This window comes from Mastigoproctus giganteus, chromosome 6 (assembly GCF_048544385.1).
Source record: "Mastigoproctus giganteus isolate SK-2022 chromosome 6, ASM4854438v1, whole genome shotgun sequence".
Lineage (NCBI taxonomy): Eukaryota > Metazoa > Arthropoda > Arachnida > Uropygi > Thelyphonidae > Mastigoproctus > Mastigoproctus giganteus.
This window is the reverse complement of record NC_143580.1, coordinates 145,067,647-145,090,996: the sequence shown is the minus strand read 5'-3', so window position 1 is coordinate 145,090,996 and position 23,350 is coordinate 145,067,647. Positions and strand designations below refer to the sequence as shown.

The 23,350-nt window shown below is 39.2% G+C and overlaps 1 protein-coding gene across 1 annotated transcript in view; it reads right to left on the bottom strand.

Annotated features, from left to right (window-relative positions):
* FBXO11 (F-box protein 11) overlaps positions 1-23,350 on the bottom strand; it is a 513,763-nt gene that overhangs the window by 54,330 nt on the left and 436,083 nt on the right. The window contains exons 18-19 of the mRNA XM_090375372.1: positions 7,356-7,464; positions 5,024-5,122 (exon numbers count right to left, since the gene is read on the bottom strand). Of these exons, the coding sequence (XP_090231498.1) occupies positions 5,024-5,122; positions 7,356-7,464 (208 nt within the window). The remainder of the gene's footprint in view (positions 1-5,023; positions 5,123-7,355; positions 7,465-23,350) is intronic.

Sequence of the window (23,350 nt, the reverse complement as noted above, 5' to 3'; positions counted from 1 at the left end):
TTGCTTTCTCCATTAGCTGTGATATTACGTGAAGGTGATCCATAGTTGAGAATCCTGTCCTAAAGCCAGCTTGCTCTTTCGGTTGATTCTCATCAAGTATTCTTTCTAATCTGTTAGTAATGACCCTTGTAAACAACTTGTAGATGTGGGATAACAAGCTAATTGGTCTATAATTTCCAATTTCTGATTTATCTCCTTTCTTATGCAGCAAAACTATTATTGCATTATTCCACTGCTTAGGCGTCACACCTTTTCTAATGCACTTTGTGAAGAGCCTTGCCAGTTTTTGTGTTATGTCTCTTTCTCCCAATTTTAACAACTCTACAGTAACTTCATCTTCCCCTGGGGCTTTCTGATTCTTCATTTTCTTCAATGCATGTTCTACCTCATCAGGAAGAATATCGGGTATGTCTTATGTGTTGCTAATTTGCAATCCATCTTCCCCACTGCTGGCATCATTCCCTCGCTCCTTGTATAATTCTCTATAGTAATCTTCTGCTATTTGAATTATGCCTTCTCTGCTGTTTATAAGTACACCATTGCTGTTCTTCAGTTTCAGTATCATTTGTCTTTCTGTATTACTGCTCATGGCTGCTGATTTAAATCCTTTGTTTTCCCTTAATGCTTGTTCTACTTTTCTTGTGTTAAATCTTCTTATGTCCTCTCTGAGTCTCTTTCTAATGGCTTTGCATAACTCAGTATACTCAATTTTCTCCTTGTCAGTGTTTATCTTGCTCTTCATTTTTTGCCTTCGGTTCATCATAACAAGCGTGTCTTGACTAATTTTTTCTTCTTTGGATTTCTTTTTCCCTATAGGTTTCTTGGGCTTTATCACTTTCAGAAAGTTGTAATATTCCTCGTTGATATCTTGGTCCTGAGCAGTCTGCAGAAGCTCAAACTTATTCTTAAGTTCCAGTACATACTGCTTTTTCTCCTCTTCTGTTATCTCAAAGACCTTTGTATTATTTACTCAAGTCAGTTTTTTCCTTTCCTACATCTACATCAAGTGTACATCTTACCATTCTGTGATCACTTCCAACATTTACCTTATTGAGGACGGTAACATCATTCACAATATATCTTCTGTTAGTGAGGATGAAGTCGATTTCATTAGTTGTTAATCCATTTGGACTCTTCCATGTCCACTTTCTGTTCACCCTTTTCTTGAAAAAAGTGTTCATTACTGATAATTCTTGAGATTCTGCAAATTCCACAAGCCTTTCACCTGTTTCATATTTTTCATCAATTCCAAAATTTCCTATAGTTCCCCCTTCTGCTGTTTTGTCTTTTTCCAACCTTAGCATTGAAGTCCCCCATAATAATAGTGTAGTGGGTTTTCTGCTCATCTAGAAGACTCTCAATTTCGGTGTACATTTCTTCAACCTCTTCATCACCATGGCTCGATGTTGGTGCATAAATCATTATAACCTTTAGCTTGTACCTCTTAGAAATCTTGAGTATTGATGTCTTGACACCCTTGGTGATGTACTTTTGAATTCCAAAATGTTGTTTTTTAAATCTTTATGGACCGGAAATCCAACTCCACCTTCACTCCTTTCACTGTTTCCATTGGTGTACAGCAGATTTCCACTTGATAAACTTATAAGTGATTCATTTCTTCTTCTGAAAAGCAATAGTCATGACCGAATTTCAGGAAAAAAAAAAACAGAACAATTATAAAAGGCTGTCCCCAGGGCTCTGTACTGGGTCTTTGTCCTGAATATGGACTTAAATCCAGGAGATGCTTTTGCTGACGACCTACCTGGTCATCATAGCAAAGGCAAATAACCATAGAGAATTGGAAAATCTGGTAACGCTACCTTATTAAAATTGCAGGACTGGACACAAGTCCTGCAATTTTAATTCCATTTATTAAAAATCTCATCAGATAAAACCAAAACTAAACTCCTAAAAGGCACCCTTAGAAGAGCATCACTTATAAAAATTAATGTTACTTCTATCAGAATGGTCTAAGAGCTAAAATAGCCTGGTATCATGTTTGTAAAGTTTCATTTGCCCCCATATTGAACATATAGCTACTCCAGGATCAGTAGCACTGACTGTGGTCTTAATAAGAAAATATTAAGCTTATTACATAAAGCAGTCTTCATCCCTGTTATTTCCTAGAACTGGTATCTGGTTCCATAGAGCATCGGCACTGAAAAAGAGAAAATTAGAAAGTTTCAAAGAACCAATCTATTGACTATAACCAGTGCTTGGTGCACAGTGAGTACGTCTGCCTTGTTCTCTTCCCCTGGATTTGGAAATAGTACGACAAGGACTATGGTGTACTATTTTTAAGCCATACCCACCCAACACCTGGGTATCACACTAGACCTAGCCAATGATATGACTAGGGAAAGAAAAAGAACTGCCACCAAGTTAACTCAGCGATGGTAGGCAGGCAGAATGGGAACAGTCCACCAAGGGAAAGGCGACTAGGAAATTCCTACCAAATGCAGCTTTGGTTTTTCTGAAACCACCTCCTGATTCTCCCAGGCCTGCTCATAACTTCCATCATAGCTGGACATGGGTCCTTTAAGGCCAAGCTCCACTAGTTTGGCCTGGTTGATGACCCATACTGTATCTGTGGTGTTCCTGAAGATTGACAGCACTTGCTGTGTGAGTGCCCTAACTATGACAACCCCTCGAGTCTACTAATTTCAAGGATCAGCCCATTACCCAGAGATCATGAATGCCTTTTTATTACAGAACAAATGTACTACGTAGCCCTTATAAAATATGCACAAAAAATATTTCAAAATGCAGACAGAATCTGAGACAAAACATTGTGTTAATCTCCTTTGCATCTCAGAAATAGTACTAACTAACCCAAATCCCATCAAGCTGATCCTTCCCAGACTTCCCCAATTTGACAACTCCTGGCTTGACCTCTGGGGTCCTGTGGTCAACTCCTGGCTTGACCTCTGGGGTCCTGTGGTGTGCTTTCTCCTATGTGGTGTTGTTGTTGTTAGGTTTAACGACACACACAGGCTGCTAGGGCCATATTGTCTTTCTAATGGGGAATATGAAAAAAATAACTATATTTTATGATATACTCCTATCCGATTTAGGTAAGTAAATAGTTCTTTTTTATTAGGATCATCTCCCAGAATCTGAAATAAATTTATTGATGACTGTGTATTAGCAACTGATTTAAAGGTGTTTAAGCAGATGTTTTGAAAGTGGGGACAGTCCACTAACAAATGGCAAATGGTCAGTTGTACTTGACAAGATGTACATTGGGGAGCACTGTCATTAGTTAACAGATACAGGTCAGTGAGGTGAGTAGGCCCAATCCTAAGCCTTCCTAAAATTGTTTCTTCTTGTCTGCTTTCCCAGAAGCTGTAGAGGCACAGCTTTGGTTCTGGTTTTATTTAGTATAGTTTGTTTCCTGGATAACCTCTCCAGATTAGTGACCAGCTATTGTAACATACTTTATAGATAATATGTTAATAATTGGTATATGGAGTTTGAAAAGTCTGAAAAAGACTAGTATCTGGTTGTTTAGCTGCAAGATCTGCTCTTTCATTTCCTGTTATTCCACAATGTCCTGGAATCCAGTTGAATGTCACAGTTTAGTTTGCCTCATTACAGGGTGAGAGGAGTTGCCCCTATGTGTGTATGACTGGATGAATGTGTGTTGAGTGTAAGGTTATGTGTGTCTGAGAAGGAATATGTGATCACTTGTGAATGTGTGTGCATGGTTGTGGCTGAGTACTGTATATACACGAGAGTGTAAATAAATTTCTTGAAGCATCTTAAAATACTGTGTTTATCCTCTAATATTTGTGTTTGTGATTGGAGCTGTCTGAATAGGTGTGTGTGTGTGTGTGTGTGCGTGCGCACTTGAGTAAATGTGTGTGAATTTTACTGCATGGGTTGGAGCCTCCTTACCTGTGTGGGTAGTATGTGTGTTGAGAAAGAATGATCTTAGACTGCAAAAAAAAAAAAAAAAAAAAAAAAAAAAGAAAGCAGCATGTGCTGTCCCATATTCGGGGTCTGTATGTTACGGGCAAAAGGACCTGTAAATGATATGTGTTGTTCTCGTCTTACATGTGTCCCTGCTAAAAAAAAAAAAAAAAAAAAAAAAAAAAGTGTGCTGTCTGCATGTGGTGAAATAGTTGTGTGATAGATGAGTATTCATATGTTGTGTGTACTTGTGGGAAGCAGGGCCCCCCACAATTTGAGACTGCAATTCAGGGCAACCCCCTGGGAATCACTTATTGTCCTTCCCAAAGCAATGCTGTTTGCCCTTCTCAGGGAGCATGACATGGGATGCTAACTGCAGCTGGTCAGGCCAATGTGGGATGTCAAAGTTTCACAAAACTGCCATGAAGGCAATTCAAATTCCCACAGGGCACTCTGGCCGTATGACGTTCATCTTCCAAACCTCCTTGCTTCTCCAAACTTTTTCCTGATGGGCTTTACCACCCTAAATACCTTTTGCTGTTCTTATCAGTCTTCACCTGTAGAGGTGAAGACTGATAAGAACAGCCAGCAACCCACTGTAGAGGGTTGGTTGCTTTCACAAGGGTGCTTTTTCTATCCCTTTATTATTAATTTTCCCCATTTCCTGGTGTACGCTTCCTAACATCCACCTTCTTTCTTTTCACCTTTTGTCACAAGCTCAACCTGTCATCCTCACACTCATTTTCAATAAAACGTTTTTATTTTATTGGGCCCTCTCTGGCAAATCTACAGTGAGCAAAGGTTCACTTTGCCAGAGACTTACATGACACCTACTGACCCAGCCCACCTTCCTGTGGTACTGGATGAATAACATACCAACAACCCCACACTACACTACACTACACAAACCACACAATAACTCACTCATCTAGCCTTTACAGTGTTTGTATTAAGTCTCAAAAGCTACATATGCGGAGTTGGGTGAGACCCTCCAGTGCAGCTTGACCTGTAACAATATACACTATACATTGGTTAACTTAAATATATGAACAAAAGCATAATGCAGTATGGTATGAATCAAGTATTTTACAAAAATGAAGAAAACATTTACCTGTCATGCCTAATGAATTCAACATCATGACCAGCATGGCATGTCTTTATACAGTTGACACATATGGCATTTCTGTCTGTAGTATTACATGTTCGACATCTAATAAAAGATCAAAAGACATTTCTTAAAATTCATAAACTCATATAAAAACATTGCAGATTAGCTTTAACAGAAATTAATTTTCATTGAAATGTTAGCACATGAAGTCAAACAATTTAATTTATAAATTAAATTATTTTTATGTTCTAATACACAGGTATATTCGATATAGTAAATTTGTGCGTGTGTGTGTGTGTGTGGTATGGGTGTTTAATGGCGCAAAAGCTGCTGTGGCTATAGTGTGCCTATTCATAGGAATGTTATAAATAATAATTAATATGAAACCAGCTCAATTTAATTTCAGCTCAGACACTATTTATATTCAATCATAAATTCCAATTTCTTTCAAAAAACAGTAAAGTTCACTAATATTTGCCTTCTCTCCAACGATATATGATTTAATGTCATCGATTCTCGGAGATTAGCCAGAGAAAGAAACTGTACTTCAATGTTGTTGATAATGTGCACAGTCAATCAAAATATGTTTGACTGTTAGATGTTCCAAGCAGTGTGAACACTGAGGAGGATCATCGCCTGTGAGTAGATGGAGATGAGTCAGATGAGTATGTCCTATTCTAATCCGTGCGAGTACCACTTCTCGCCGAACTGTCTGAATGCTTGAGTGCCAAAATTTTGGATCTTGTTTCAATTGGAAGTGTTTATTATTTGTTTGTTTATGCCATACCTCTGTCCAACGTGCATTATTGTTGCTTGAATTATGAGCCGTAGGCCTGCTGGATTATAATCAGAAGCTGGAATGAATACAGATGTCAAGTCTAAACTTGATGGATTTTTAGCAGAAATATCAGCCAGTTCATTCCCTTTAATGCCCGAATGTGCTGGAATCCAGCAAAACTTCACTAGTTGTTGGCGGTCTTCAATTTTCAACAGCAAATTCCTGATCTTATTTATAACACAGGGTGATCCTTATGAAAGGGATTCTGCATTGCTTTGAGCTGAGAGAGTTGGTAAACTAAATATTTTGCAGATGGGTGAAGAGTCAAATTTTCTAGTGCTAATTGTATTGCATATAGTTCCACTGAAAAGCTGCTGTATACAGGTGGATGAGAAGCTGATATAATAGCAGAGGGAAACACTGCTGCTGCTCCAACAGTTGAATGAGATTGGAACCATCCGTATATATCAGTAGGAAGTCAGCATAGTTTTGAATATGGCTAGCATGGAGTTGTTGCACATTTAGAGTCGGTAGACAGTTCTTTCCCCGTTGAAGAAAATAAGTATCACATGTCAGTTGAAGGAAAGGTGGTCCATGGTGGAGGAGAGTAATTTTTTACCTGTTGACTATTGTGGAGAGGAACATTCCAATTCTGCGTTATTTCAAGGAGCAATAGGCCTGCTGGTCGTATTTTACTTGGTATTTTACCCTCAAACAATTAGCCACGCGCCTCACGCACCAACTTGGCAGTGCACATCTCCATTCTAACTGTCATTTAATATATATTTTCTGTTTAACTGAAGAAGGCTGTCTACTCAGCCAAAAGCTCTTTGTATATTAACCGTTCTTTATATGTATGTTCTAGTATTAAACCGCTCTGAGGAATTATAATTTTTTCATTTCATTAATGTTTCAAAAAACTGTGGAAATGAGAAACTCTTTATTTAATGTTTTCCATTGCTAATTATCAGTGTTTTGCTAACTCTGCTCAGGAAGAATCAGCTGATTTTCATATTTAGCTGATAATTAGCTATTATCAGATAATTATGAAAATTACACTATTACTAAATTCTTTTTTTTGCTAATCCTCTCCAGAATTTTCTCATGAACCACTGGTTGAGAAATGCTGGTGTAGGATATATGAAAATGTTATACTGGATCTTATTTCTTCAATGATACTATGACAGTTGACCCTTGCTAGACTCTTCCTGTATGGGGATATAATAGTTACTTGTTTGGTTATACTCAAGTCCAGTCTCAGCATGTAAAGAACTGGATGTTGAATAATGACACCGCTCACAGACCTTGTGCCAAGAAGCCTTCAAAAGTCAAATGTGCATCAAATGAGGGAACTGTAGACCTTATGGCGGGTTGTTCTAGCAGTGGCATACTGGAGATGAGAGCAGGTATTTTTTTATTTCCTTTAACTTTTTCTATTTTTTACATTTTTATATGACGTAAAAAAATGGCAAAAACACATTAAAAAAAAAAAAAAAACCAAACAAACTACTAATTATTATGAAAATTACTTAATAAAGTGAACCACAAAGAACATACCTATAAAAATCATGCATTGGAAAACTTGTGTAACTAGATATTTTGTACAAACATTGTCCACTGTTAACTGCTTTCTCAACAGCATTATGATTATCAAAAATCTTGTTCCCTGTAGGAGAAAAAAAAAAAAAAAAAGTCTTTATATGCAACTTTGGCAACAGAATATGTAAAATATAAACTTGAAAAATAATATTTCATTTTAATAAAACATGATGAAATTTTATTCCGCCCCCCCTTTTCCCCATTCACTCCAAAAGTTTATCAAATTCTTACCTATTGTAATTGTAATCAAATGCATTACTTTTTTTGTAAAATGTACTGCACATTGACAACTCTTTGGGTGTCAAACTATATGTAAGGTATCATAGTTTGAAACTTGAACAGTCAGTCCTCGTATAGCACGATAGTTGTTCCCAGAAACCCTTGTGCAATGCAAAATCGTGCAATATAAACACAACATGCCCTATGGGAAAAATAGGGTTAAGTGCCGACCACCCAAGATTGAACACATATTTGTAAACAAAACATTAGTAAATACAATAAATAATCATAATAAAATACGTATTTTATTACGACTATTACGTAATAAAATATTGCTAATGCTTTTGCTTCTATTGTAAGAAAACTTGTTTTTTGTTTGATTTTCTATCCAAACAGATGATAGCCATTCCATCTCTTCCAATTCTTTGTGTCTTAATCTAATGGATTTTAATTACACTTTGAGTTGTTCCTGCTATAAAAGTAGTTTTTATTTTCTCTGCATTCTTTCTAATTCTCGGAGATGCCTCATTTAGATCTGTAGCACATGCAATATCACATGGTCTTTCATTTCGCTCAAAGCATTTCACAATTTCATATTTTTTCTCAATCGACAGAGGTGGACGGCCATAAGACTTACCGGGGGAAACCCTGGTGGGGCGGAGGCCGGTGTGATTTTGGCCATTTGGTTATGATTATGACCTCCAAGATGTTAAGGAGGTTTGTTGTTTGGTTTTTAGGAGCATTAGCAACTAAGGCCATATTGCTCTGGGAAATGCGGCGGTCATTCCCTGACCTTTCCGCATCTTCCGTATTTGGTGGTGACGGGCTCGAACCCCGGTCTAATCAAGAAGCGTGTGCTACGCACTGCTGCTCCTTCCCACCTGGCTACGGAGGCGCCTATTTTGGCCATAAACCGTAGTATTAGGCCATTACAAATTTTCCCGGGTAAGAATTTTTGACCCAGTCCGCCTCTGTTTATCGATATTGCTTTTCTTTTTCTCTCTGAATCTGCAGTGTCTTCACCAGGATGCTTCCTTTTCACACCTTTTAAGTATTTTACTCATTTTTAGGGAATAAAGCACAATTACAAAACGAGGAGGCACGCATGATACACATAAACAAAGCTGCGCTCATGTAGCTGAATAAACAACTGAATAAACAACACCGTAAAAGAAGAGATACACTATTAACACCTCACATTTTACTAAAGCACATTTCTGGGTTGTTGTTGTTGTTGTTGGGTTTAAAGACACAAGGGCAACTGAGGCCAAATTGTGTCTATTCATCGTTTAATTGCATGACCCTATCTTTATGGTTGTTAAATTATATACTTTTGTATAGGCCAATACATTTTAAGTATATTAAAAGTTCTTCAATATTTGCATTTTTTCCTAGAATATGAGATAAATCAGGTGATACGTTAAGCCTGGAAACTGATTAAAAAGTGTTTAACCAGATGGTTGAATGTAAGGGACAATCAAGCAGAAAATGGCGGACCGTAAGCCGACTGTTACAGGATGAACACTGAGGTGGGATTTCTCCCAATAGCAAGTAGAGATGGGTATGATGCGTATGTCCAATTCTTAGTCTTGCCAACACCACTTCCTCACGTCTGTTTGGTCTGAAGCAAGAGAGCCACAGCTTTGGTTCTTGTTTTATTTAGCATTAGCATTAGTAGAGGCATATGATGCAAGAAAGCAAGCTTATTCAGCATCAGCCAAAAAAAAAAAAAAAACAACAAAAAAAACCCTCTCCCATTTCACCCCTCCGTTCGTTCGAAATACCTGTCCAGTTGAGCTTTAAATTTGTTTAGGCTATCAACTTCAACAACAAGTGATGGAGGTCGGTTCCACCAACCAACCACCCGCTGGCCAAAGGCAAATTTCCGCACATCTATCCGACATCCGTCCTTCCTCAATTTGAATTTATGCCCTCTGAGGTGATTATTCTGAGAAAGATGAAGAATCCCATTGGCATTGAGCATGCTCAAACCATTCAAAGCCTTATACACCTCTATCAGATCACCTCGCCGGTGCCTAGTCTCCAGACTCTGTAATTTGCAAAACTTAAGCCTTTCTTCGTAAGAGCAACCCTTTGTTCCATTTACTAATCTTGTTGCCCTTCTCTGTACCCGTTCCAGCAGCTCTACATCCTTCTTGAAATGAGGCCTCCAGACCTGTATACAGTACTCAAGATGTGGCCTAACCATTGCCTTATACAAGGGAATAATCACCTCCTTATCCCTGCTAGAAAAATTCCTGTATATCATTGACAAGACACCATGAGCTACTCTTGCAGCTCGTCTGCACTGCTCAGAGAACTTCATACCTGCCTGCACAATTACCCCCAGGTCCTTTTCATTCTCCACCACTGTCAGTGTAGTACCGCAGAGTTGATACATTGCTCTGGGGTTACTGTTTCCCATATGTAGTACTTTACATTTGTCCATGTTAAACTTCATTTGCCACCTCTCAGCCCATCTGTTCAACCTTTCCAGATCCTGTTGCAGCAGCATAGCGTCAGTAGTGTCCTTAACGACCCTGCCAACCTTTGTATCATCTGCAAACTTAGACATTAAACTTGATATCCCATCATCAATATCCTTCATAAACACCGAAAACAACAATGGACCCAACACTGAACCTTGAGGAACTCCACTAATAACATTAGTCCACGTTGAGCAGTGTCCATTGATTACCACTCTCTGTCTTCTGCCACTCAACCATCCCCTTATCCATAGCAGCAATTTGCCTCCAATGCCACACTGCTCCAATTTGTGCAGCAGTCTTCCATGTGCAACAGTATCAAAAGCCTTTCTAAGATCCAAATATATAATATCAAAGTTATTCCCTGCATCCAGTTCTTTTGTGACTACATCATAGTATCCAATCAAATTGGTCAGGCAAGACCTGCCCTTAACAAAACCATGCTGCGTCTGAGCTATAACTGAATTCTTGTCTAGATGATCCCGCAGTGCTTCTTTAACCAGTGCCTCCATTAATTTACCTGGAACAGAAGTTAAACTAACAGGTCTATAATTACTTGTGTCAGCCTTTGATCCTCCTTTGTGAATTGGGGTTACATTTGCACATCTCCAGTCTATGGGTACCTCCCCTGAGTCCAAAGAAGCTCTCATAATTATGGCTAGGGGTTTGCATACTTCCTTTGCTGCCTCCTTTAATATAACTGGATAGATCCCATCCACCCCAGGTGCCTTTTTTATGTTTATCCTCAACAATCTCTCCTCCACTTTCCTCTCAGTTATTACAAAATCATCCAGCTCACTGCCAATGTTTACTTTACCTACATCATTCTCCTTCCTGAATAACTCCTCATGCGTGAATGTAGATGCAAAATACTCGTTTAGATTGTTAGCCACCTGAGCAGGATCCTCAACTGTTGAACCATCAATATCCAGTGGACCAATCTGATTCATCCCTTTCCTTCTCGAGTTCAAGTATGTAAAGAACTCCTTTCTGTTTTTCTTTGCATCCTTTGCCAAGGATTTTTCGTAGTCTGCCTTTGCCTGCCTAATCTCCTTTGTGACTTGGTTACAGACCAACTTATATCTATCATAGGCTTCCATGTCACCCATTAATTTGTATGTATCCCATGCATTTTTCTTCTCTGCCACATGTCTCATTAGTCCATCTGACAACCATTTAGGCCTAAACCTTGAACAATATTTCTTAGTTGGTATGTAAAGCCTGGTAGCCACCAAGATTAGTTCCTTGAATGCTTCCCATTTTGAGTTTGCTGTTGGTAACATCATCAGTTGGTCCCACTGTATAGAATTTAAATACTGTCTCAGACCATCATAGTCGCCTTTACGAAAACAAAAACCCTTCCCTTTACCTCTGATGGTAGTTACCTCCTTGAGTAAATCCCACTTCAACACACTGTGATCACTGCCACCTAGTGGTTCATTTATCTGCAGGTTCTTAATGCATGAAGAATCACTACTGATAATCAGATCAAGAGTATTGCTCCCTCTTGTTGCCTCACGAACATGCTGATGTAGAAAACAATCATCCAATAAATCCACAAAAGCCTTGCTAGTGTGCGAGTGACCAACCCACAATTTCCAGTCAATATCTGGGAGTCAATATCCAATGCTATTTGGTAAAGTTTGCTGTTAGTATTCCTTTTCCATATCTGTGACCAGTTGTCGTAACATGCTTTACGAATAACAGGTTTGTAATCAGTGTATGGAACCTGAGGATGTTGTGAGAGAGTGGGTTGAGGATGTTTAGCGGCAAAGTCTGCACTTTCATTTCCCGGAATGCCAGAATGGCCAGGGATCCAGCAAAAGCTAATTGACTGATTGGACACACTACAGGAAAATAGTTGGGAATGAATTTCTTTCAATGTAGGATGAGAAGAGGAGAAATTCTTCCTTATGGCATTGATAGCACTGAGGGAATCCGTGTAAATTATTGCGGGTGAGATGCAAAGTTCAATAACCTTACTAAGTGCTAACTTGATGGCATAAAGTTCAGTAGTGAAGACACTGCATGATAAAGGTAGTGTAGCTGAAATTGTACATGTAGGAAAAACAGCTGCAGCACCTACCATACTATCAGTTTTGGACCCATCAGTATATATTTTACAGAAATCGGAGTTAAGAGTAGCATGAGCTGAGTGCAACTGTCTCATGTTATTGGGAGATATGACATTCTTCCCCCATTGGAGAAAATGTGTGTCATGTGAGGCACAAACATACATCCAAGGTGGAATAGGTGCAGTTGTGTTCTGAAAAATATCAGCTAAATCAATGTTCCAACTCAGAATAAGATCTTTGATCCTGAGTGAAGCAGGTCGATTTTCATGTGGCTTATTCTCATAAAAGGAATCCCACCGAGTGTGATAAAGATACTCCCAACTGGGGTGCGATGGAAGACTCTGGATCTTAGAAGCATAGAAAAGCAATAATGTTTTTCTACGAAGATGTAATGGAGGCTCGTGGGCTTCAATATAAAGACTGCATGGGAGAAGTCCTGAATGCGGCCAGAGCAGTCCTCAGGGCACTGTGCTGGATGACATTTAGCCGATCTAATGTGCTTTTCCTAGCTGAGTCATATACGGGAGAACCATAATCTAAGCGTGAACGGATCAGAGATTTGTAGAGGTGAAGTAAGGAATACCAATCAGCTCCCCACGACATGGATGAGACTGATCGAAGCATGTTCAACTGTTTTAGACAAGTAGTTCGTAGATATGTGATATGTGCTTGGAAGTTAAGCTTACTATCTAATATCAGACCGAGAAATCTGATGCTGTTTACTACTGGTATTGGGCAATTGTTTAGCCATAATTCAGGATGGTGGTGGACAGCACGTTTCTTACAAAAGTGAGTGGTGGTAGACTTTTGTTCAGCTAGTCGATATCCGTTGCATGCCATCCAGGATTCAATTCTGTTAATGGCAAGTTGGAGTTGATGCTCAATGGTGTTCATGCTTTGCGATTGGCAGGAGATGGCGAGGTCATCCGCGTACATATAAGCCTCCACAGTTTTGGGGATGTCTCTAGTTATGCTGTTGACTCGAATTGCAAATAACGTTGCGCTGAGTATAGATCCCTGTGGTACTCCTTCTTCCTGAATATGGGGTGTAGACAGTACGTTCTGATAACGGACCTGAAAAGAGCGGTGGCGCAGGAAATTCTAAGATGACCCCTTAGTCCTAGGTGATAAAGGTCCATAATAATACCATGTCGCCAGGTAGTATCAAATGCCTTTTCAATATCTAAATTGACCATGACTAGATGTTGCTTCATGACAAAGGCGTTGCGAATATTCGATTCAGCTTTGATAAGGACATCAAGAGTGGATCTGTTCTTACGAAAGCCACTCTGATGATCTGTTAAAAGGTTCTCTGCTTCTAAGATCCAGGTAAGACTCGTATGTACCATTCTTTCAAAAATTTTCCCCATGCAGCTTGTGAGAGATATTGGCCTATAATTGTTAACCAAAGAAGGGTCTTTGCCTGGTTTTGGTATGGCAAGTATGAGAGAATGACGCCAGGAAAGCGGATAAGCATTTTCTGAGAAGAATCGATTATAAAAAATTAATAGGGTACGTAAGTCCTCTTCAAGTAATTGTTTTAGCATGATGTAATGTACGTCGTCTGGGCCGGCAGCACTATTTGAAGATTTATTTAAGGATTCTTTGAGTTCTGTTATATTAAATGGTTGATTGTATGGAAGTGAGAGCCGTGTGGAGAAGTTAATTTTGCGGCGTTCTGCATCTGCCTTGATGCGCTGAAAGGAGATCGAGTAGGAAGCAGAAGCAGATATTGTAGAGAACGATTCTGCTAGCGCATTGGCGATTTCCTTAGGTGCCGATAGATCTTTCCCATTCCAACAGAGTATTGGAGAGGGTGGTCAAGTGAATTTTCCATTTAGTGCTTTAATTCTTCTCCAAATGAATCGTGGGTCAGTGTCTTTGGTGATAGTTGAGGCAAATGAGATCCAAGAGTCACGTTTGGCTTTTCTCCTAATCTGCCTTGCTTTGGCTTTAAGTCTTTTGTATTCTATTAGATTATTGGTTGTCGGAAACTTACGGAATTTGTTCCAAGCACGGTTTTTCTCACGCTTGGCATTAGAACAATCTGTATTCCACCAGTTGTTATGGTGGGAGTACTTGTGAGGTTGTGACTTCGGGATTGAATTTTTTGCTGCATTTAGTATCTGATTGGTAATGTAGTTAGTTACTTCTTCAATTGGATGCTGCTGAACATAACTCCTGTCTAACTGGACCTGGGTACAGTAGCTCTCCCAGTTTGCCTTCTTGAACTTCCAGGTGGATCGTACCTCGAGATTTGTAGTTACCCGTGTTTGTAATGAGCAAAGGATTGGAAAGTGATCGCTGTTTAGAGGATTGTTTAGCACTGACCATGACATACTTGGGAGAATTGCTGGTGAGCAGATAGACAAGTCTATTGCAGAAGTAGATCCTGTAGATAGGTTAATATAAGTGGGAGATCCAGAATTTAGTATAGTTAGGTTGTTATTATTCATGAATGTTTCGATTAATTTGCCTCTTGTGTCAATCGCAGGCGACCCCCATAATGGATGGTGGCCACTGAAGTCACCAAAAAGGCAGATTGAAGATGGTAGTTGCATAACCAAATTATCAAGTTCTGTATTTGAAAATGGTTGAGAAGGGGAAATATATATAGAAGTTAGGGTAATTGAAATACCGATTGAAATACGTGCTGCCACAGCTTCTAGATTAGTTTGTAACTGAATTTGCCTGGACGGTATGTTTGATTTTATAAGCACAGCTACTCCTCTGCGAGCAGGAGACTCCGAAATCCTGTCTTTTCTATATATTGTATAGTTTGTAAATTTTGGTGAAGCTTCAGATGATAAGAAAGTTTCTTGTAGACATACTCCTATCGGATTGTATTTAATCAGTAAATATTTTATGTCATCAGAATTGCTTCTTAGTCCTCTGCAGTTCCACTGTATGATATTAGACATTATTTGAGTTTAGTTGTGGTCGATTGTTCTGACTGTTTTTTAGAAGTGGAGCATTTAGATCTGTCTTGCTTTATTTTATCTTTTTTCGGGAAATAGGGGCGAACAGAATCCATGGTGTCATTTGCATGGAGTTCCAAAATGGGCTCCCCATTATCTAAACGGTCATCTACTTCCATACTGTTGGTGGGAGTTTCCATTTGTTTTGAACCTGTGTCTGATTTCCTTTGCTCTGTGTCATATGGGATCGATTCAGTATCACTAGGGATACTGATTGGGGTATTTGTAGCTTCGCTAGTTTTATTTTGAGGATTTTCTTTTTTTTTTGAATTTGAAAGAGTAGATTTAAGCCAATTAGCCATTGAGGTATTAGGCGGAATTGATACATCTGTTTGTGCTCCAGTAGATACATAGTTTCTAGTGCGAACAGCGTAGGATCGACTGCTAGGCATGCTCAACATAACTTGCCTACGTGCCTCAGGAAAAGTAACTTTATTTTCTATTTTATATTTTTGAATTTTTTCCCCTGTAATCCATAATTCGCAAGATTTGGAAAAGGCAGGGTGATTTCCCTTGCAGCGGTTGCGGCCGAGCAATCAGCTTGAGTATGTTCTCTAGCTCCGCAGATGGGACAAATGGAGTCACCTCTACATGCCTGCTGTGAATGACCATATTTCTGGCATTTGAAGCAACGAACAGGATTCGGAATATATGGTCTAATACGACAATTCAAATAGCCAGCTTTGATTGAGGATGGTAAGTCTGGAGTACTGAATGTTAAAATGATGGTTCTAGTTGGAGTTAGATTCCCATCTTTTTTACTCATGATTCTTTTTACACTTTTTACTTTTTGACTACTAAGTTCTTGGAGTAGTTCTTCTTCGGAGACTGTAATTAGGTTCCACTCACTGATCACACCTCTTGATGAATTTAAGGTTCTGTGGGGAGTAACTGATACTGTCAGCCCCCCAAATGATGTTGTATTTAACAGCCGCTCAGAATGTTTTGAGGTGGCTGTTTCGATCAGGAGGTCTCCAGATTGTAGTCGCTTCACCATTTTTGGTGACCCTGCAATAGACTCTAAACACTTTTGTATCAAGAATGGTGATAACTTGCCTACAGGTTGGGCAGATAACGAATGTACCACCAAGAAATTCGGTATCTCATTTGGACATTTTGCTTCCATTTGAAGCCTTTTTGGGTGAACGCAGTCATGGTCAATGTCGGGAGTCTCTTATCTTGAGTTAGCTCCTTTTGGCCCTGGGGGTTTACCTTTACCACCCAGATTACCAACCCCGTCACGGGGAGGCAGGAGCAGTGCCGCTTGTGGCCAAGCGTTGAGGTTAATATAGTTAGTAGGAGTACTAAATTAAAGAAAAAGGTTCTTTCCTTCTTCTGGGCTCACTTCTTAGTGTTTTTAAGAAAATGAAGCTACTTAACGAAAAGGTTTAATAAGTAAGGGAGAAAACAAAATAGAACCTAGTCGCTTACCAGAAAACGCTCTTTAAACGCACAAGAATCGCTTGGCCACGGAAACGTTTGGAAGGGGCCAGCACATTTCTGGGGGTCACTACCATAAAACAATAACAACAATTTCCAGTTGCGTTTCTGCTAGTGGAATCTGTTATAAATTGGTAGTAAACTCGATCTAATTGCATTTGCGATTATACCGATTGCTGGAAATGTGTTGGTTTTTACGTTATTATGGTGAAATGTTTCCCCTTCACTGATATAAAACACATACATATATTTTCAGAATCTTCTCTTCATTCCTATCGTGTTGCGTTCAGTTGGGGTGATCCCGCGTTCGACTGCCATTTCTTGTAAACACAAAGGCGAATCGTGCATAAGCGAATTCGGTTCGTGTTATATAAGATATCGTTCCCCTATTTATAAATCATGTATGATCGAATTCGTGTAATGTAAACACGTGTTATACGAGGACTGACTGTACAGTATTTGGATTCACAAAATAAATTCAAAGCAAGAAATAAATCACAATTTTACAAATATTCATGCAAATAAATAATTCAGGGAGGAACTGGATAAACGTTTAGATGGAATATATGTGTGAAATGTTTTTTTTTTTCCCCCGATTCTACATAAGCTTGCTTTCTTGCATCACAAGCCCCAACTACTACTATTATTACTATATGAAAAATTCATTGTCCCCATTCTTTGCTCTCTTAGCCAATACTTTCTCATATGCAGCCTTGGTTTCCCTGACCTTATTTGTGGTACTATTAGTGATCAACTTTACCTGTTGTAGGTAAAGTTGATCACTAATAGTACCACAAATAAGGTATCAGTACTTTTCATCTCTAAGTGTCCCATGTGATATTTTTCTGCTCTATTTGACCAGCCCACTCTGCAGTCATCCATTCTGGCATCATCCTCCTGCAACATTTTCTTAAAGGTATTTATGCGTTTATAGCTTCTGTGATTTTTGCTTTAAATGTGTTCCATAATTTAAAAGTATTTGCCATCCCTCTTACTATCCATCCACTTCACAGATGCTATATAGTGCCTTAAACTGTCAAAGTCTCCTCTTCTGAAGTTAAAACCCATGCTGTTACCTTTAACTACTGCAACATCTTTCTTCATCTTCCAACTGATGATTGCATGATCATTTCCTGACAATGATTCCTACACTTTAAGCCCTGTAATGTCATCTGATTTGTTAGTAATGATGAGAGAAAGAATATTCTCACCCCTAATGCTTTCTCTAAAATGTTGGTACAAATAGTAATCTAATTTATTTTAAAAAGTTGTTCTTCATCATGAGTTACCCTCCCACTTATTCCAATCAATCTGGAGCAGATTAAAGTCACCCATAATAAAACATTCTTGCTTGCTTGCTTATTCCGTCTGTATTTAAAGGCTCTTATCATATTCTTCACAATCTTCTAGTATGTAGATTTTTCCACTCTCATTCCTTTGCTTCCAATTAACTTGTACCATACATCAGTGCTTTTCAACCTTTTTTTAATAACGGCACCCCTAAGTAATTTATTTTATTTTGTGGCACCCCTACTCAATTTTCTATCTGTTAGATCCGATTCTCTCTCTGTATGTATATATATACAAAGGGTACTAGGAAAGTTTTGCAATATGACGCAACAACGAAACACAGGAGCTGCTTGTTGCTGCATGTTGAGACATGTTCATACGTGCATAGTAGCCGCCACGCCAAGTCGATGGGCTCAGTTATTCATTAGTAGTGAGAGTGTAAAGTGCTTGCGATGGCATCGTGGTCACGAAATGAGATAAGGACAGTTTTGCGGTATAATTTCGTGCGTGGTTTAACCATAGACCAGTGCTTAGAAGAAATGACTCTTGCACTAGATGATGATTGTCCACATCGTACAACGATATTCAGGTGGTATAGAGAATTCCAAAGGGGAAATTTCACTCTGGAGGATTCTGAGAGGCCGGGAAGGCCACGAACGTCAGTTACGGAGGAAAACATTACTGCTGTGAGGAAAATGCTTGACGAAAACAGGCGAGTGACCTATCAACAGATAGAGGATACTTTGGGCCTAAATGCACCAGCAATTCGTTCGATTCTGCAAGATCATTTGCACGTGAAGAAACTTTGTTCTCTCTGGGTGCCGCATCAACTGACTGAAGAGCAGATGACACGACGTGTGACTTGGTGCCGGGAGATGTTAAAAAAGTTTGATAAGGGACAATCTCGGTATGTGAACAACATCGTGACAGGTGACGAGACTTGGCTGTACTATTACGATCTGCCGACCAAGGCTCAAAACAAAGTTTGGGTCTTTGATGATGACGACACACCCGTAATTGTCAGAAAATCCCGATCTGTAAAGAAGAAAATGATAGCTGTATTTTTCAAATCGAGTGGAATTGTGGAACGTGTCGTTTTGGACATGCAGAAGACAGTCACAGCTAAGTGGTATACTGAACAATGTCTGCCTAAAGTCATTGGATCTATGAAGAACCTGCGGCCAAAGTCAAGAATGGACATCTGGTACCTCCATCAAGATAATGCTGCAGCTCACCGCGCCAAAGCCTGCACCGAATATTTGACCACGACAGGACTGAAACTTCTCGAGCACCCTCCCTACAGTCCAGACCTTGCTCCCTGCGACTTTGCACTGTTCCCGCATGTGAAAATGAAGCTAAAAGGGAGGCGGTTTTCCAGTGATGAGGACCTTCTACGGGCTTGGGACAACGAGTGTGCTTTACTCCCTAGTGAAACTTGGCAGAACTGGTTTAAAGATTGGTTTCGGAGGATGGAGAGGTGTATTGAATGTAGAGGAAATTACTTTGTAAAAATTAAATAAACAAAGCTGTATTGCAAAACTTTCCTAGTACCCTTTGTATATATATATATATATATATATAATATTAACAAAATATGTTATATGATAGTTATTACAATATAACAATAAACAAAATTACAATTCATAATACAAATTATATGTATATATAATAATTTTATTCTTTACATAGAGGTATTAAATAAACATCAGTTATAGATCACCACAAAATTAAAAAGATACCGCACATCCTTTTATAATGAAATAAATATATAAATTAAAAAAAATAAATAAGTTTAAGTAACCTAAACCCAAATTATGTGGCATCGATGGAACGTTGTTGCGGCACCCTGGTTGAAAACCACTAACATACAGATTCTATGCTAGCAGACATAACTTCAACTGAGCAAAAGCTTTTTTTTGTGCTCAGGCTGCTTTTGATAAGAAGCACGATCCCTCCAACTCTTCTGTCTTCCCTCTCTTTCCTGAATACATTATACATACAGTAATAGAACTCGTCGTCGCCAATTTACAGGTGGCACACGTTTCTCTTAGCCTTTTATATTAGCATTATTTGTTCTAACCAGGAGTTTAAATTCAGCCATTTCATTGACAGCTCTCCTCACATTACTGTACACATATTTAAGACTAAATAATCTTCTACAGTTTACTACCCTGGCACACCTCTTAAAGCTATTTAGGTTTGTATCTAAAGCTTTATCTTTCCTCTCATCTGAAACATTGCTGCCCTCAAAACATTTATCAACAGCGGCTGTTGCAGCAACAAACAAGAATTCATGAGGTGAGTGCATCACTTTGACCCATATCATCAGATAAACACAGATCTTAATTACCCCTTTTCCCCCTTAACTAGCAGTTTCCCCGTAGGGTACAGGGAATACTTGCATGTACACCAATGCTGGGAGTATAGTTAATAAAAATTTGATGAGTTTGAAGTGCTAGTCGATATTGTTGGGATATCAGAGACGTGGTGTCACACACAGACATAAGCAGTGCAGGATTGGAATTTGGGAAGTACAATCTGTACAGAAAGATAGACAGGACAGGAAGGGAAGAGGGGTTATGCTGTTAGTTAAGAAACACAGAAAATCTAAGGAAGTGCATCCAATTGATGTTGGTGGACAATGCAATGTTGAGTCTGTTTGGTGTGACATAAGCACTGGGAAAGGAAAAATGAGAGTAGGTGTGTGTTACAGGCCTAATGAATCTGATGAGTATAATGAGCAATTGTGCAGAGAAATAGAGTGGGCCAGTAAATCAGAGTGTCTTATATAATAGGGGATTTTAATTTCCCAGAGATTGATTGGTATTTGTGGGTAGGTCACTCACACTAGCAAGGCTTTTGTGGATTTATTGGGTGATTGTTTTCTACAGCAGCATGTTCGGGAGGCAACTAGAGGGAATAATATTCGATCTGATTATAATCAGATCAAGTAATTATCAGTAGTGATTCTTCATGCATTAAGAATTTGCAGATAAAGGAACCACTAGGTGGCAGTGATCACAGTGTGCTGAAGTGGGATTTACTCAAAGAGGTAACTACCATCAGGGGTAAAGGGAAGGGTTTTTGCTTTCGTAAAGGTGACTACGGTGCTCTGAGACAGTATTTAATTTCTATACAGTGGGACCAACTGATGATGTTGCCAACAGCAAATTCAAAATGGGGAAGCATTCAAAGAAATAATCCTGGAAGCTACTAGGCTTTTCACACCAACTAAGAAATACTGTTCAAGATTTAGGGCTAAATGGATGTCAGATGAACTAAGTAGACATGTGGCAGAGAAGAAAAATGCATGGGATACACATAAATTAACAGGTGACAAAGAAGCCTATGACAGATATAAGCTGGTCTGTAACCAAGTCACAAAAGAGGTTAGGCAGGCAAAGGCAGATTATGAGAAACCTTTGGCAAAGGATGCAAAGAAAAACAGCAAAGAGTTCTTTATTTATGTAAACTATAGAAGGAAGAGGATGAATCAGATTGTTCCACTTGATATCGATGGTTCAACTGTTGATGATTCTGCTCAGGTAGCTAACAAACTAAATGAATATTTTGCATCTACATTCACACATGAGGAGTTATTCAGGGAGGGGAATGCCAGAGGTGTATTAAACTCTGGCAGTAAGCTAGATAATCTTGTAATAACAGAGTAAAGTGGAGGAGAAATTGTTGAAGATAAACATAAGAAAGGCACTTGGGGTGGATGGAATCTATCCAGTTATATTAAAGGAGACAGCAAAAGAAGTAAGCAAACCCTTAGCCATAATTATGACAGCTTCCTTGGACTCGGGAGAGGTACCCATGGACTGGAAATGTGGACCCAATCCACAGTGGAGGATCAAAGGGAGACAGATAATTACATACCTGTTAGTTTAACTTCTGTTCAAGGGAAATTAATGGAGGCACTGGTTAAAGAAGCATTGCAGGATCATCTAGCCAAGACTTCAGTTATAGCTCTTGTCTGACCAATTTGATTGGATACTATAATGTAATCACAAAGGAACTGGATGCAAAGAATAATTTTGATATCATATATTTGGATTTTAAAAAGGCTTTTGATACTGTTGCAATGACTACTGCACAAATTGGAGCAGTGTGGCATTTGGAGGCAAATTGCTGTTATGGATAAAGGGATGGTTGAGTGGTTGAGTGGGAGAAGATAGAGTGGTAATCAACGGACACTGCTCTTTGTGGACTATTATTAGTGGAGTCCCCCAGTGTTCAGTGTTGGGTCCATTGTTGTTTAATGTATTCATTAATGATATTGATCATGGTATACAGTTAATGTCCAAGTTTGCAGACGATACGAAGGTCGGCAGGGTTGTTAATGACACAAATGAGGGTACACTGCTGCAACAGAATCTAGAAAAGTTGAGCAGATGGGCTGAGAGGTGGCAACTGAAGTTTAACATTGACAAATGTAAAGTACTGCATATGAGAAGCGGTAAACCCCAGAGTAACGTATCAACTGTGTGGTACTACTTTGACAAGGTATGTTATAAGGTATGTTCGTGTCAGACGGCACCTGGGATTTCTCCCATCTCTGCGTGTGGTCGCTGTATCGAAGACAGTACACTGTCAAGCCAGAGACTTGAGAGTGTGTGGACCATGTCTGTGCAGCGTGATGTGTTGTGGGGCCCAACATTGCCCATACCTTGCCATGTGGAGGCTAGCTGGGTGTGTCCGGTATCACAACGAGTTGTTCTGGCAGGTCCTGCCACTTAGTTCCCTGGGATTTCAGTGGCTAGGATCAAAAAAAAAAATAAAAAATAAAAAAAATAAATAAAATAATTTTTTACAGTGGTAGAGAGTGAAAAGGACCTGAGGGTAATTGTGCAGGCAGAGATGAAGTTTTCTGAGCAGTGCAGACGGTCTGCAAGAGTAGCTCATGGTGTCTTGTCAATGATATACAGGAATTTTTCTAGCAGGGATAAGGAGGTGATTATGAGGCCTTATTTTAAGAAGGATGTAGAGCTGTTGGAATGAGTATAGAGAAGGGCAACAGGATTATTGAATGGAACAAAGGGTTGCTCTAACGAAGAAAGACTTAAGTTTTGCAAATTACAGTGTCTGAAGACTAGACACCTGCGAGGTGATCTGATTGAGGTGTATAAAGCCTTGAATGGTTTGAGCATACTCAATGCTGATGGGATTCTTCCTCTTGCTCAGAATGATCGCCTGAGAGGGCATAAATTCAAATTGAGGAAAGACAGTTGTAGGATAGATGTGAGGAAGTTTGCCTTTAGCCAGCAGGTGGTTGATTGCTGGAACAAAGTTCCATCTGTCATTGTAAGAAGTTGATAGCTTAAACAGATTCAAGGCAGAACAAGACAAACATTTGGAGCGGGTTTATGTGTGAAATGAGAAGGGGTGTGTGTGTGTGTGTGTGTGTGTCTGTGTTTTTTTTCGGCTGATGCTATTTAAGCTTATTTTCTTGCATCATGTGC